Source organism: Callorhinus ursinus, unplaced genomic scaffold (genome assembly GCF_003265705.2).
Source record: "Callorhinus ursinus isolate GAN/ISIS: 27379988/994484 unplaced genomic scaffold, GSC_fseal_2.0 scaffold6, whole genome shotgun sequence".
Lineage (NCBI taxonomy): Eukaryota > Metazoa > Chordata > Mammalia > Carnivora > Otariidae > Callorhinus > Callorhinus ursinus.
Genome location: NW_027397068.1, coordinates 14,498,302 through 14,511,091, shown reverse-complemented (window position 1 = coordinate 14,511,091; position 12,790 = coordinate 14,498,302). Strand labels below are relative to the sequence as shown.

General features: G+C 33.4%; 1 protein-coding gene across 7 annotated transcripts in view; it reads left to right on the top strand.

The window, feature by feature from the left end:
* EPHA7 (EPH receptor A7) overlaps nucleotides 1-12,790 on the top strand; it is a 168,049-nt gene that overhangs the window by 141,620 nt on the left and 13,639 nt on the right. For 3 of the 7 annotated variants that reach the window (XM_025860205.2, XM_025860185.2, XM_073893643.1), the window contains exons 8-14: nucleotides 3,280-3,388; nucleotides 4,043-4,098; nucleotides 7,964-8,089; nucleotides 8,938-9,123; nucleotides 9,720-9,781; nucleotides 11,524-11,733; nucleotides 12,443-12,592. In XM_025860205.2, the coding sequence (XP_025715990.1) occupies nucleotides 3,280-3,388; nucleotides 4,043-4,098; nucleotides 7,964-8,089; nucleotides 8,938-9,123; nucleotides 9,720-9,781; nucleotides 11,524-11,733; nucleotides 12,443-12,592 (899 nt within the window). Of the gene's footprint in view, nucleotides 1-3,279; nucleotides 3,389-4,042; nucleotides 4,099-6,657; nucleotides 7,468-7,963; nucleotides 8,090-8,937; nucleotides 9,124-9,719; nucleotides 9,782-11,523; nucleotides 11,734-12,442; nucleotides 12,593-12,790 lie in introns of those variants that run through there. The other 4 variants (XM_073893642.1, XM_025860194.2, XM_073893645.1 and 1 more) reach the window with 3 other exon arrangements.

Genomic DNA, 12,790 nt, shown 5'->3' with positions numbered 1-12,790 from the left:
ATCTCACATTTAACTAATCATTCTTTATCAGTTAAACCTCTAAGTTTGAAAACTTTCAAAATGATTTTGTGCATTGTGCTGACTTCATAAATTGAGAATATTGGGCCAAACTATTTTTTATTGATTCCTGAGATTCATAGATGTAATTTTCATTATTTAAAGAATTAAGCAACTACGATTCAAAGAGAGTAAGACGCAGTAGTAAACCCGAATGATCACATGAGGTGAATGTGAAAACTAGATTTTTGCATTAGAAAGAATTAGCGATTTTTATCATCATACTATTCTTTTCCACTGGATTGTAAAGTTGATGAAGGAACGATCCATATGTCTTCCTTGCTGTTGTCTCGCCAGTTCCTACTATCAGTGCTTGACACATAGAAGGCACTCAGTAAATAAGCAGGGAATGAAGACCTCGCAGTCATCAACATGGAACAGATTGCCACTATCAGTCAGTGCTACAAGACATATTCTTGGTTCACATCTCAGTTCTTCCACAACAAGTTGTGAGACTTTGCATGAGCTCATGTACCCTAATTGCTAGCATAGTAGTATCTAACTCAATGATATTCTTAATATTACCTATGTTAATGTACACAGAGTACACACAGAAAGTCTCAAGTCAGCTTTTATTATTTAGCACAGCCATTCTCAAGCTTTTGTTCTATTAAAAAAATACTGAGGATCTCCAAAGAGATTTTGATTATTTGGATTATATCTATCAATATTCACCATTAGAAATTAAAACTGAGAAAACTTTAAAATACACAAACACACATTTCATTAGCCATCAGAGTAATGATGTTTTCACATGTCATGTAACTTCTGGAAAAACTCAGCTGTGCACCTGTGAGCATATGAGAGTGAGAAAAGGCAAATAACATCATATCATAGAAAATAGTTTTGATCCTCCCTGCAGATCCCCTGGAAAGCTCTTGAGGGACCCTCAGGTTTCCAGACCACCCTTTGAGAACTGCTGACTGCGCTAAGAATTAGGGTTGCGAAGAAACACACGACACAATTATGCTCTGTTTAAAGTACAGTGAAGGAGAGAGACTTGTATACAAATTCTGCCATACAATTAAGCATTGGAGTGCATGACCCAATCCTATCAGAGTGTCAGGAAACAGTGATTCACTGTGCCTCGAAGGAGGGAAAAAGTGAACATGCCACCAAAGAGAGGTTCTTTGAGCAGTGTTTGAAAAGGGAAATTAAACAGATTATTCCATTGCACATATATCCTAAAATCCCCATCTCTTCAGTGTCAATACTACTGTTTTTACAATTTTAAAACCATGATGTGATGATTATGGCACTTACATGGCACTTTTAAAATTTATTACCCATGAAAGATGAAAATATTAACCATAAAGGTTAACTGTGGAAAGATTAAAGTGTGACCCTGACTATATATAAAAACATATAAATATTCACAAATTCTAATCATCATTCACCTGAGTTCAGTTTTCTCATTGGAGTTCTGTTTCTGATGCTAAGGCAGAACTGAGCCTAAGACAAGCAAAGAATTAGACCCATGGGACACATCGATTGAATGGAAACAATTTCTACACATACGTGTATAATTTTTTCCTCTCTTATGAACAGAACTACTCTGTTCTTTTTTCTGTCTCTCAATATCTAGATATATATCTAGAAATATATAGGGAGAGAAATACATAGAGAGAGAGATTTTATATATATATGCATATATATATATATAAAGACAGATAAAAATTTAAAATAATCAAACCAAACCAAAAATTAATACTCGAAATCTTTTTTTGTTGTCGAATAATAATAGGCTGCAATTCAGAAATTGAAGCCTAAAAGTTTTCTTTTTCCCAGCCCCCCCCATTGTGTAATTCCCTCAAGGAGCAAATCAGCAAGTGCTTGAATTAGGGAGAGTGTATATACCTTTGTTCAGAAACTATTACACTGGAACTACTTCACTGTTTTTCGATATAAGCTCTATCTATAGTTAGCTTAGCATAGGTATACAAAATTAAGAAAAGAGGAAAACATAGATAAATAAAGAAGGGCCCAATAGGAAAAAAACTCTATGCTGCCTATTGTGGAAAGACATACTCTGCCTACGTATAATGTACTGCCCTGGAGACCCAGTCCCTTGCCACCACCAAGGAGTAGTATGTTCCATCCTGCCTTATATTAAAGATTACACCTGTTGATTGTTTTAGCAATAAGCAAACTATATTAGTTTGACATTGTATATTAAATGATATTTGCAACCGGATCATTTGTTGGAATACACATTCTCACTGTTTTTACACTCCTTTGATTGTTTTATGAAATCTGTACTGGTATTGAAAATATAATACTCTGGGGAAAATATGACAATTATGAATTATCATATAAGTAGAACTTTACTAATTTGGAAAAATGGAAGTGAGAAGGCCATGTGACTTGATGAAGAATCGGAATCAGGGCCTGCTTTAAAGGACATATAAACACATACTGCTCCCAAAGAGACTCTCAGAAAGGTCCAACTGGGCTTGTCCTAATAAGCATAGAAGAATCACTTAGCCTTCTACAGGAAGTATCTGCAATTAGATAATGCTAAAATATTTTTTAAAGTACTTGCAGGAAGTTTGCTCTTTTGTAAATAGCCTACCTCCTAGGTAATCTTAAACTCTCAAATGTGTGTATAGCATATTTTGTCAAATTAGTACAAATACTTCTGCTCATCTTTTTCCTGAATTGTGGTGCGTTACAAAATCAGGATGATTTACTATGATTCCATGATGATTTTTACTTTATATTGATAATATGCCAGATAAAGCACTTAAGAGGCTTTGAAAAATGCAGAGTATATGTTTTGTTTCCTTTTTCACATATCAGAAAAAGAGAAACAGAGATCGAATACCTTGCTGGGGAAAAAAAATGAAGATCTAATAACGATTGTAGATCAAAGATTTCGCTCTGTTGATTCATAACTAAATTTTCAATAACTAAGCAGGGGATAGTGCTCGCTTCGGCGGCATGTATAAACTAAGCAGGGGATAGCCATTCGATAAGGCATTTTACAGGTGTCTTTTATAGCTGAGGAATATAAAATAGATGAAAGTATTGTCCTTACCATGCCCTTAAAATGCAAAAAAAATAAGCATTTATTTAAGTCTATATTATTAAAATATAATACATTTATTTAAAATTAGAGGTGAATTAAAAAGCATAGATATCTCTTATTCATAAGATTTTGTTTACCCTCTCAAGTTCTTACATGGTGTTGAGTGTTTCTGAGCCTATTTTCTCTCTTTCCAGCGACAGCCGTCTCCAGTGAACAGAATCCTGTTATTATAATTGCCGTGGTGGCTGTGGCAGGGACCATCATTTTGGTGTTCATGGTCTTTGGCTTCATCATTGGAAGAAGGTAGAACACAAATTTGTTCTAATCTTTAACACAGAATGTGTTGATTTTACAGAATTATGTCAGCCTATTACTTACGATTTAGTGTATTAGAATGTTAGAAAGTAAATGCAAACACCCTTTGTCTGATATGAAATATTAAAGGTCAATAAATTTCCCTTCTCCCAAGGTCAGAATACAGTGTGAGCTTAATCATTCACTGCCTTTAGTTTAAGAGCAATATGTGTTGTAATTTCTATTGGGTGTATTTTTATTGGTTACTTTTAGTTAGGTTTTCATCATAAATATAGGAGATAGCTGGGGAAAAATGTACGCATTTAGTTACTGGTCAGTGGAGACCATTTAGAATCCATTGTTGTCACTGTTGTTTTTCAGAGAAAAAAAAACATAAGCAAATATTCACTCACTGATAAATCTAAGTTCATGAAGCATGTTCCTTCTACATTATCTCACACAAAGACTTTATATTCTATACATTTTTTAATCATATGAGTTACTACATTACTATCAATGAGTTCGTAACTATAGACAGGAATTTTTTGCATTTTGTTTATTGCTCTAACTAGCATGTTGTCAAAGAATTAAGGTATGTTGTATTGAATTTTAAATATATAAAGTAAGATCACTGAGATCATCAAAAGTATGATTTTTTTCTAGGCATTGTGGTTATAGCAAAGCTGACCAAGAAGGGGATGAAGAGCTTTACTTTCATTGTAAGTGTTTGGCTTTTCTTTATTATTATGTACCCCAATTAATACAGACACCTGGTTGTTAGCATTGGCATGAATAAATTCCTAATGTCTCATGCTTGAAAGTACGTAATGAGGTCAAAATGTTGCTTTAAAGCATTTGAACAAGATATTTAGAATGAAAATCATATGATGTGAATTTTAAAAACATAAAATAGATTGAGAAATGTAATCTCTCACAAGAAATTTTAATACTACTGCAGGATATTTAGCTGTTTTTATGTCACGATTTTTCTTTTTGCAAACTTTGCCCCAGTGTTTCATACCATTCTAACAAAAATCCATTACAAGTTGCATGGCCTGTATTCTAGCTAAGGAATTCATTTAGAAGTAGAAGGGCAGAGCCTTGTTTTCCCACCCAATGAGTGATGCTACCATGAAAGACAAAGCTATGGAGCCTCTTTCTCTTCAGCTACTATACATTATCTGTTGGATAGATAGTTCCCTGATATCAATTTCATAATAATAGGATTCAACCCTCCACTGTTTTTCTGTGGATTTGGGTTACCTGATTCTTAAAAGTTGATTTTAGAAATCATATTCAGAAGATATCTTTGGAAACCATAGAAAATAGATGCCCCTCTGCATTAATCTTATCCCTGTTGCAATGTGGATGGCCAGGAAAAAAACTGAGAGCTATGCAAATAAATGTTATTACTTCATATAGCCAAAGTAAAAACCTCACGATCATATGATTTGAGTTCAGACGTTTAACGATGTTCTTATCCAAACCCATTGTTTTTATTGTTAATCCTTAAAAATATTAAAAGACAATTGTATTTATTATTTTTCTTGGTAGCATAATCTTTGCTAAAATTTCTCATGGATAGATAAATTTCTAAGAATTGACCTAAGAATTACATTGATCATTGTGTTATTTATCAAATTACTTTGTCAGTATCTAAGAAGATATTATCATGTACCCATCCGAAAGTCACAAAACTGTATAAACATCAATCAAGAAAATGTGTGGTTTAAAGACACAAATTGTGAGCACTGTTATTATCTTTACTATTATTATCAGTGATGAGATACACAGAAAAAATGGAGGTGACATTTTTTTCTCTTTCACAACATGAGAGAATATTTGTAAAACTTTCCCAACGGGAAGGAGCAAATCGAAACTTGAATGCCTAAACTTTTATATCTAGTTTAAAATGTATCTAGACGAGTAACCTCTAGTTCCTAAAATGCCCAATTCTACCCATTTTGTGAATAATTTGATGACAGAATCATTTAATTTTACCTTCATCAGTATGTCACTTTTCTTTCCTTTACTGAATATATCTGAGACATCCCCAAATTATCAAATACGTTTTAGCTTATTTGCTTTTAGCTTTCAGGTTAATGCAGAAGGTAAATTGAACATGGCTTATCTAAAACATGTTGTATAGCCTTATGCTAAATTGTCATCACTCAGTTTTAATATTTTGATGCCATTTGCTTTTTTTACATTTGACATCAAGTTTGTAGTCAGAGAAAAATAGAGCTGCATGTCTTACTTGCTGACATAGACAAGATAAATTTGATATATAAAAACAGTTTTCATCTCCAGAACAAAATATCAATGGTGGTTTTAAGACACTTAACACTCATGAGAAATGTAAATGAGATATTAAAACACAAAAAGCTCGTACTCTTAAGAGAAGCAACAAACCAGACTATTCAGAAATTGTTAATGTTTTCCTTATTTTAAAACATCCATTTTTAAATGAATAATGAAAAACTAAAGTGCACTTAACAATATCTATCTTGGTAAATGCTTGATATTTTCGAATCACCTTTTTTACAGAGATATCTTTTCTTGTCATTTGATGAGTACCAGGCATTTTATTTGATTTTCATAGCTGTATCTACAATACGTAAAGTACAAAGCTATGGTCACCAGCTATTTACAAGTTGGTGTCCTTTTATTTTGTTAGTACACAGACAATTTTCTTAGGTGCTAAGACACCAGATTGAATTTTTACAGAAACATGAAGGCAACCATTTAACTAGCTTTTAGAGCACGGCATTTAATAGAATGTCCAGTCATTTGTATCAGGCGCCCTCAACTCTCCATGGCCCCAAGTGCTACATTTAAAGACATAAACACAATGGAGAAGTTTAGTGAAGCAATTCCAATTTACATTTTGTTTCCTCCTACCATTTCTTCTAACAATGTCTTTGAATGCAAGCTGGGCAGTATTTCATGTTTTTATGCCAAAATTGCTCTGGCCTGTCAAAATGTTTTATGACAGCTCGAATAAAGAACCATCAGAGACCCATTTGAGATGCAGAAGGTTACCTCCAATCTAGCTCCCTTATCACAAAACAAAACCAAAAAAACAATGAGAGAAAGAAAGAGAATAAACAGGGAGAAGATGGCTCATTCTCCATCTGCCTGCCGATCTAGGAGGTTAACCTATTGTTTTCTTCCCTTCTCTCTTTTTCTCTTCCCCCTCTTCCCTCTGCTCCTTCTTCTCTCTTTTCTCTTTCTATCCCCTCTCTCTTTTCTTCTTGTGTTTTTTTTTTCATGTTCAGCTTTAGTAACAAATGAGCATCTGTCAGTTTTATAAACTGCAACAATAATTGTTTAAGACAATCAATTTTGGATAAACAATCAACTACAGCAGAATAAATCAAGATTTTTTAATCCCATTTTCTTTAGACATTCTGCTTCTTTTTGTTTGTTATGTGTTTATTTTTTAAAATATAATTTTAACTTAATGTGATGACATAAGCACAGTTAGGCTGCAGTGTAATACATGAAGAAATATATTGTTCTCAAAATAGTAAGATTTAATGAAAAGATTGTTCAGTGGCTTTGTTAAAAACAATAAAGTTTTTTTGAGGATATAGTGTAATTCTTTTATTGCATTAATATAACCAAATATATGCCTATCTATCTTATCTTTGTCTTTAACCAAATGATTAGATTTGGAATACATTATTGTAATTGAATTTGATTTAAAGTTGACTTAGCATTATCTGTTACCTGCATGCTTCTGGGTGCATTTTAAGAAGATTTTAACTTTTAAAATGATTCTGTGTTGTTTGAATTTTGACTACCTTTTCTGAGGCATATTGGCTACCTCCTTCCAGAGCCTTATAATTGAAAGTTCATATAAACCATTCCTCTTTCAAATTGCTGTCATACATGGTTAGCAGATCCCAGGAATATTGTAAATTTTCTAACTTTACTCTGCATTTTGTACATCTGGCCTCTACTGCCCTTCAAGGTGAAGATGAAACTGTGTCTTTAGTAAATTTCTCTCTGATTCTGTGATAGCGGTCCCTCACATCTTGTACTAATTTTATGTATATGTCAACGGTGGTTGGTCTTTAAGAAAATAAATCAAAAGAATAAGTAAGATGTCTAAATGTTTTTAATATTGCTGTCAGTGTAGTAGGCTACCTGTAAATGAAATGTCTTCTTTTCCCAGTGTATTAATTTGATTGATTGACTGACTGGTAGATTTACAAATGTGTTTCGAAGTCCATTACAAACCTCAATATGGCTTGAACTATGCCACGATAGCAGTGAATTTAATTAAACCTCCAGTCTGATAAGAGTCATGTCAGAGAATTTTGGTGATGTCTTTTGTTGATTTACTGGAAAAGCAATTCAGTTAGTAACCTATGAGCTGGATCCTATGTTACCTATAGAAGCTTGCAGATAATACCCATACGCCAACAGACTGAAGTAGTCTGTTAAAACTGCTGTGACTCAGGTGATGTGGAAGCAAGTTCACTGTTCCAAGGAGCACTCTGCATAATGAAATTCCTGGGCTGACTGCACAATAAGTGCTTTGCTTCATCACAGTCATGCTTTCTTACATCATTACAGTTAAATTTCCAGGCACCAAAACCTACATTGACCCTGAAACCTATGAGGACCCAAATAGAGCTGTCCATCAATTCGCCAAGGAGCTAGATGCCTCCTGTATTAAAATTGAGCGTGTGATTGGTGCAGGTAAGGCTGTTGTAGCTTCCTTGTTCAGCTGTTCCATTTAGCCAGGATCGAAAGTCATACATCATAATGACAGGCAAATAATTATACCTCAAGTATAGAACTTTTGCATTTACCTGAACTGTTGGAAGCAATGAGGCTGTACTTGTTTATGAGAGCTCAAGAAAAAAAAAAGTGAAAAAGAAGCGAATGGCACAGAAAACCTGTGTATCTTTTGTCTTCTCTTGGATTTTTAAGATATCGTTCTACTACTTCATAATAGTTCTGGCCTGTTGTTTAGGAAATGACTTACTATTTTTTTTTTAATTAGAATGTTCCAGAATTTTGCTGGAATATACATTTCCTCTTACTTGATTTACCATCTTCTTGCTGGGCTTTCATTTTTATCTTTTTTTCATGTATTTGTAGGTATCAGTTAGCCATTTCATTCCATGCAAAAAACTAATATGTTACTTATTTAAAAAGAATATTATTTCCTACGTATAAAACATATTTTCATAGTAATTATACATGTTGGATCCAACTCCCTTAAGTTTAGCAGTCAGGGTGCATATGAATTCCAGACTTTTAAATCTTTAAAAAAATATTTGCTTCTCAAACAGTAAAAACAATAGCAATATTCAGAGTTTGCAACTGTGTCCTTCTGCTTTAATCACCAGTGTACATTATATACTGTACTTCAAATCTAAATGTTCTTTTCTTAAAAAGTTTGTGTTAATCCAGTTAAAAAATAGTAGTTGGCATAACAGATAGTTTAGCAAAGCTTAACAGTATTTTTAGAATTATGCATTTACTTTGCAAGAAGAAATATTTTTGAAATTAAAATGCACTTGCCTGTTCTATTACTTCAGGAGAATTTGGAGAAGTCTGCAGTGGTCGTTTGAAACTTCCAGGGAAAAGAGATGTTGCAGTAGCCATAAAAACCCTCAAAGTTGGTTACACAGAAAAACAAAGGAGAGACTTTTTATGTGAAGCAAGCATCATGGGGCAGTTTGACCACCCAAATGTTGTCCATTTGGAAGGGGTGGTTACAAGAGGTAGATATTGATATCTTTCATTTGTCACGTGGACTGTCAGAAATTAGTGTTATTTTGTACCTAAACAAAAAAACAAGTCATGAATATATTGCATATTCTAAACGAATGTTTTTTCTTGGTATATAATGGTCTACTTCTTCTTTTATGTTACTACCACTGAAAGAAATCAGGATAAATGAAGGAAGGATGAGAATTAAAGAATAAATCTGATAGACAGATGGAGTGGCTGATATTTTCATTCAGCTTCAATAGCCATAAAAGTGATACACTTTAGTCTTTACACTTTATATCAAGTGTCATTTTTTCTGAGTTTCGTTCAGAGAGGAGTCAGAAGAACACACTGACTTTGTTATTTAATTTTGTGAATCATAACTGTCTTCCAAACAGACTTCCAAGCAGACTCTGAGTTTAGCGGCAGCACTGAGGACATTAGAAACACTCACAGCTCACCCATTCAGCCTTTCAGAAGAGCGCCACATATTTTATCAAGGATGAGAATGGGAATAAGCCTGAAGTTTAGGTTATGGTTCCTGAAGCAATGCTTTTTTTCTTGTATGTATATATATATGTGTGTGTGTATTTTTTTTTAATTTTAGGGAAACCAGTCATGATAGTAATAGAATTCATGGAAAATGGAGCCCTTGATGCATTTCTCAGGGTAAGTAACAAAATTATCCTCTCGTTCTAAATATACTATTCATACTACCAGTATAATTATTTGATTTTTTTACAGTATAAAATGTAAGCGTTATAAACTTTAACAAATCAGAAAATTGCCTTTAAAAAGGCAGATTAGATTAAAGATCAGAGTCCTACTCTGGATTGAACTAGAATCCTTTTGAGCACGTAAGTGATACATTGTGATTTAAACAATAGTACTCATTAATACAGTCTCTCAAGCACAGAGGATACCTACCAGAAGCCCTTTAATTGGAATACATGTTGTAGAGTAACATTTTACTTTTTCAGTACAAAGAGGTAATACAGAGAAGACTACAAAGTGAGATAACCATTCAATATCAGCATGACGATCCCAATTCTGCTCTGTGGAACCAGTTCTATCATATTCTGTGTGAACACTGAACGTAAAAGATAGAATTACTAACATTTTGCAAATTAATAATATGTGATTATTTTTGTAATAAATTCTAAATATGTAAACATACATATTTTTGCTCTGAGACTTTTCACCTAAGAGTATAAACACATGTTAACATTTTTCCAAATGGCCAGGAGAAAATAGTCTAACGAATAAGAGAACATGTGGTTTTATCATATGTAATCTGGAATGATACATTCAACTTAAATTATAAACAATCAGAAGATTTAGAGAAATTTTTATTTCTGTATCTTTATGATATGCATAACTATCAATTCTTTGGAATAAAGCATCATCTAGCAAGTTTATCAACTCCAACCAATATCATCATGCAACATATTTACAATTCAGTTGGAGAAATCTGTGAATTAAAAAGGGCTTGGAGGAGTTTCTGGGTGGCTCAGTCGGTTAAGCATCGGCCTTCGGCTCGGGTCATGATCCCAGGGTCCTGGGATCCAGCCCCACATTGGGCTCTCTGCTCATCGGGGAGCCAGCTTCTCCCTCTCCCTCTGCCTGCCACTCTGCCTACTTGTGCTCTCTTTCTCTGTCAAATAAATAAATAAAATCATAAAAAAAATGGCTTAGAAATAGATGGTGGCCAATCTGGTTGCAAAGAGCTCTCAATCCCATTTGCTAGTGCATCTGTTTTAGAGAATCTTTTTTGCAAGTAATGTTCCCACCAACAGCAAAACAAGGAAAAATACAAAATGAGAACAAAGTCAGCCAGGATAACCATTTTCTACTTCTTAGTTTTTCTTCATCTTCAATCAAAAACTTTCTCCTTTCCCTTTTTTATCATTTGGAGAAAAAAAAATCTTAATATATGTGTCTTCATCCCTTTATATACTTGTAGATTATTTATATAATTTTTAGCAGGTGGAAAAAAACACATAGTTGTCAGGGATAATATTTTCAGACATTCCATTCCCTAACTTTGACTCAAAAATCAGTGTATACTTTTGGATCTGTCAGGGATAATATTTTCAGATATTCCATTCCCTAACTTTGACTCAAAAATCAGTGTATACTTTTGGATCTGCATAACCTGACACTATTTTTAATCAATACGAGTAACATATCAATCTAAATCACTAAATGATTACCAAAGCTCTGTTTTGTATTATTTGAAGATCAGTTGAATCAGCATCTATTTTGTTTTTCACAAATGTCTGTATTATATAGAAAATTAGTTAATAATTCCTATTATTCTATAGTAAATGACTAGTGTGCAGAGAGTGTTCATGGCAATTTTTTCCCCTTTGAAAGTACAGTAAAGGACTTTTATTCTTGTCTTCCTGTAGAAACACGATGGGCAATTTACCGTCATTCAGTTAGTAGGAATGCTGAGAGGAATTGCTGCTGGAATGAGATATTTGGCTGACATGGGATACGTTCACAGGGACCTTGCAGCTCGCAATATTCTTGTCAACAGCAATCTTGTTTGTAAAGTGTCAGATTTTGGCCTGTCCCGGGTTATAGAGGATGATCCAGAAGCTGTCTATACGACAACTGTAAGAAAAAGTCTCTTACCACACCTCTTTGTCTTCCTAAGGTTTTCCTACCAAGAAAGCAGGACTTAATATGAAACTAAACAGTAGAAAAGAGGGAAATTGATCTCAGATTTTTGTTGTTGCTGTTTTTTTCCTTTTAGAAGAATCATTGCTGCTTTTCCACTCTACGTATAGACTAAGAGAAGAAGTAAGATAAAAACGGCAACATGCTTGTCTTATATCAGGGTGTTCATATATATTATATACAGTTTTATACAATAACATCTCGTTGCAAGCTCTCATAATTGTAGCAGAGAAATATAATCCCATTTTAAATAAAGATTTTAAAAGAATATTAACTATGCTAATTCTTACAACTTTTGTGAGATTGGAAAAAAAGGAAAATATATGAGGATTTAGTTAAATTCCCCATATTTCATTCTATTTTCATAGTTATGTTGCCTAATTTGTCATTGTCTTTTGGCTAGACTCTTGCCCTAAGACCACCTAAAGGCCCGTTAAATTGAGTTGCCTTAAAAATGAAAACTTGTAATGGCATTTTAAAAACAGATTAGTAGGTTTAAATACACTTAGATTCAAGATGGATAGATGGGATACTGCTGAATTGCTAACCAAATATACAAGTGTTTAACGGTAGCTCTATAGTTCTGCTATAAATGATTTAGAAGTTATTATGCATATTTAAAATTCCAATTTCTTTTTATAACAGGGTGGGAAAATTCCAGTAAGGTGGACAGCACCTGAAGCCATCCAATACCGGAAATTTACATCAGCCAGTGATGTATGGAGCTACGGAATAGTCATGTGGGAAGTTATGTCTTATGGAGAAAGACCTTATTGGGACATGTCAAATCAAGATGTAGGTGTTATGCTAGTTAAACAAAAAGGGATTTCATATATTAATACCCATTGTTATTGGAACATGTAGGTAATGGCTCATAAGAAGAAACTTTTATAGAATTAGAAAAATATGATTGCTGAGTTTTCACAGTTATTCCACAAAAATTACCATAAATTAGTGGTTCAATTAATTTCATTTTGAAGAACTGCTTTTTCT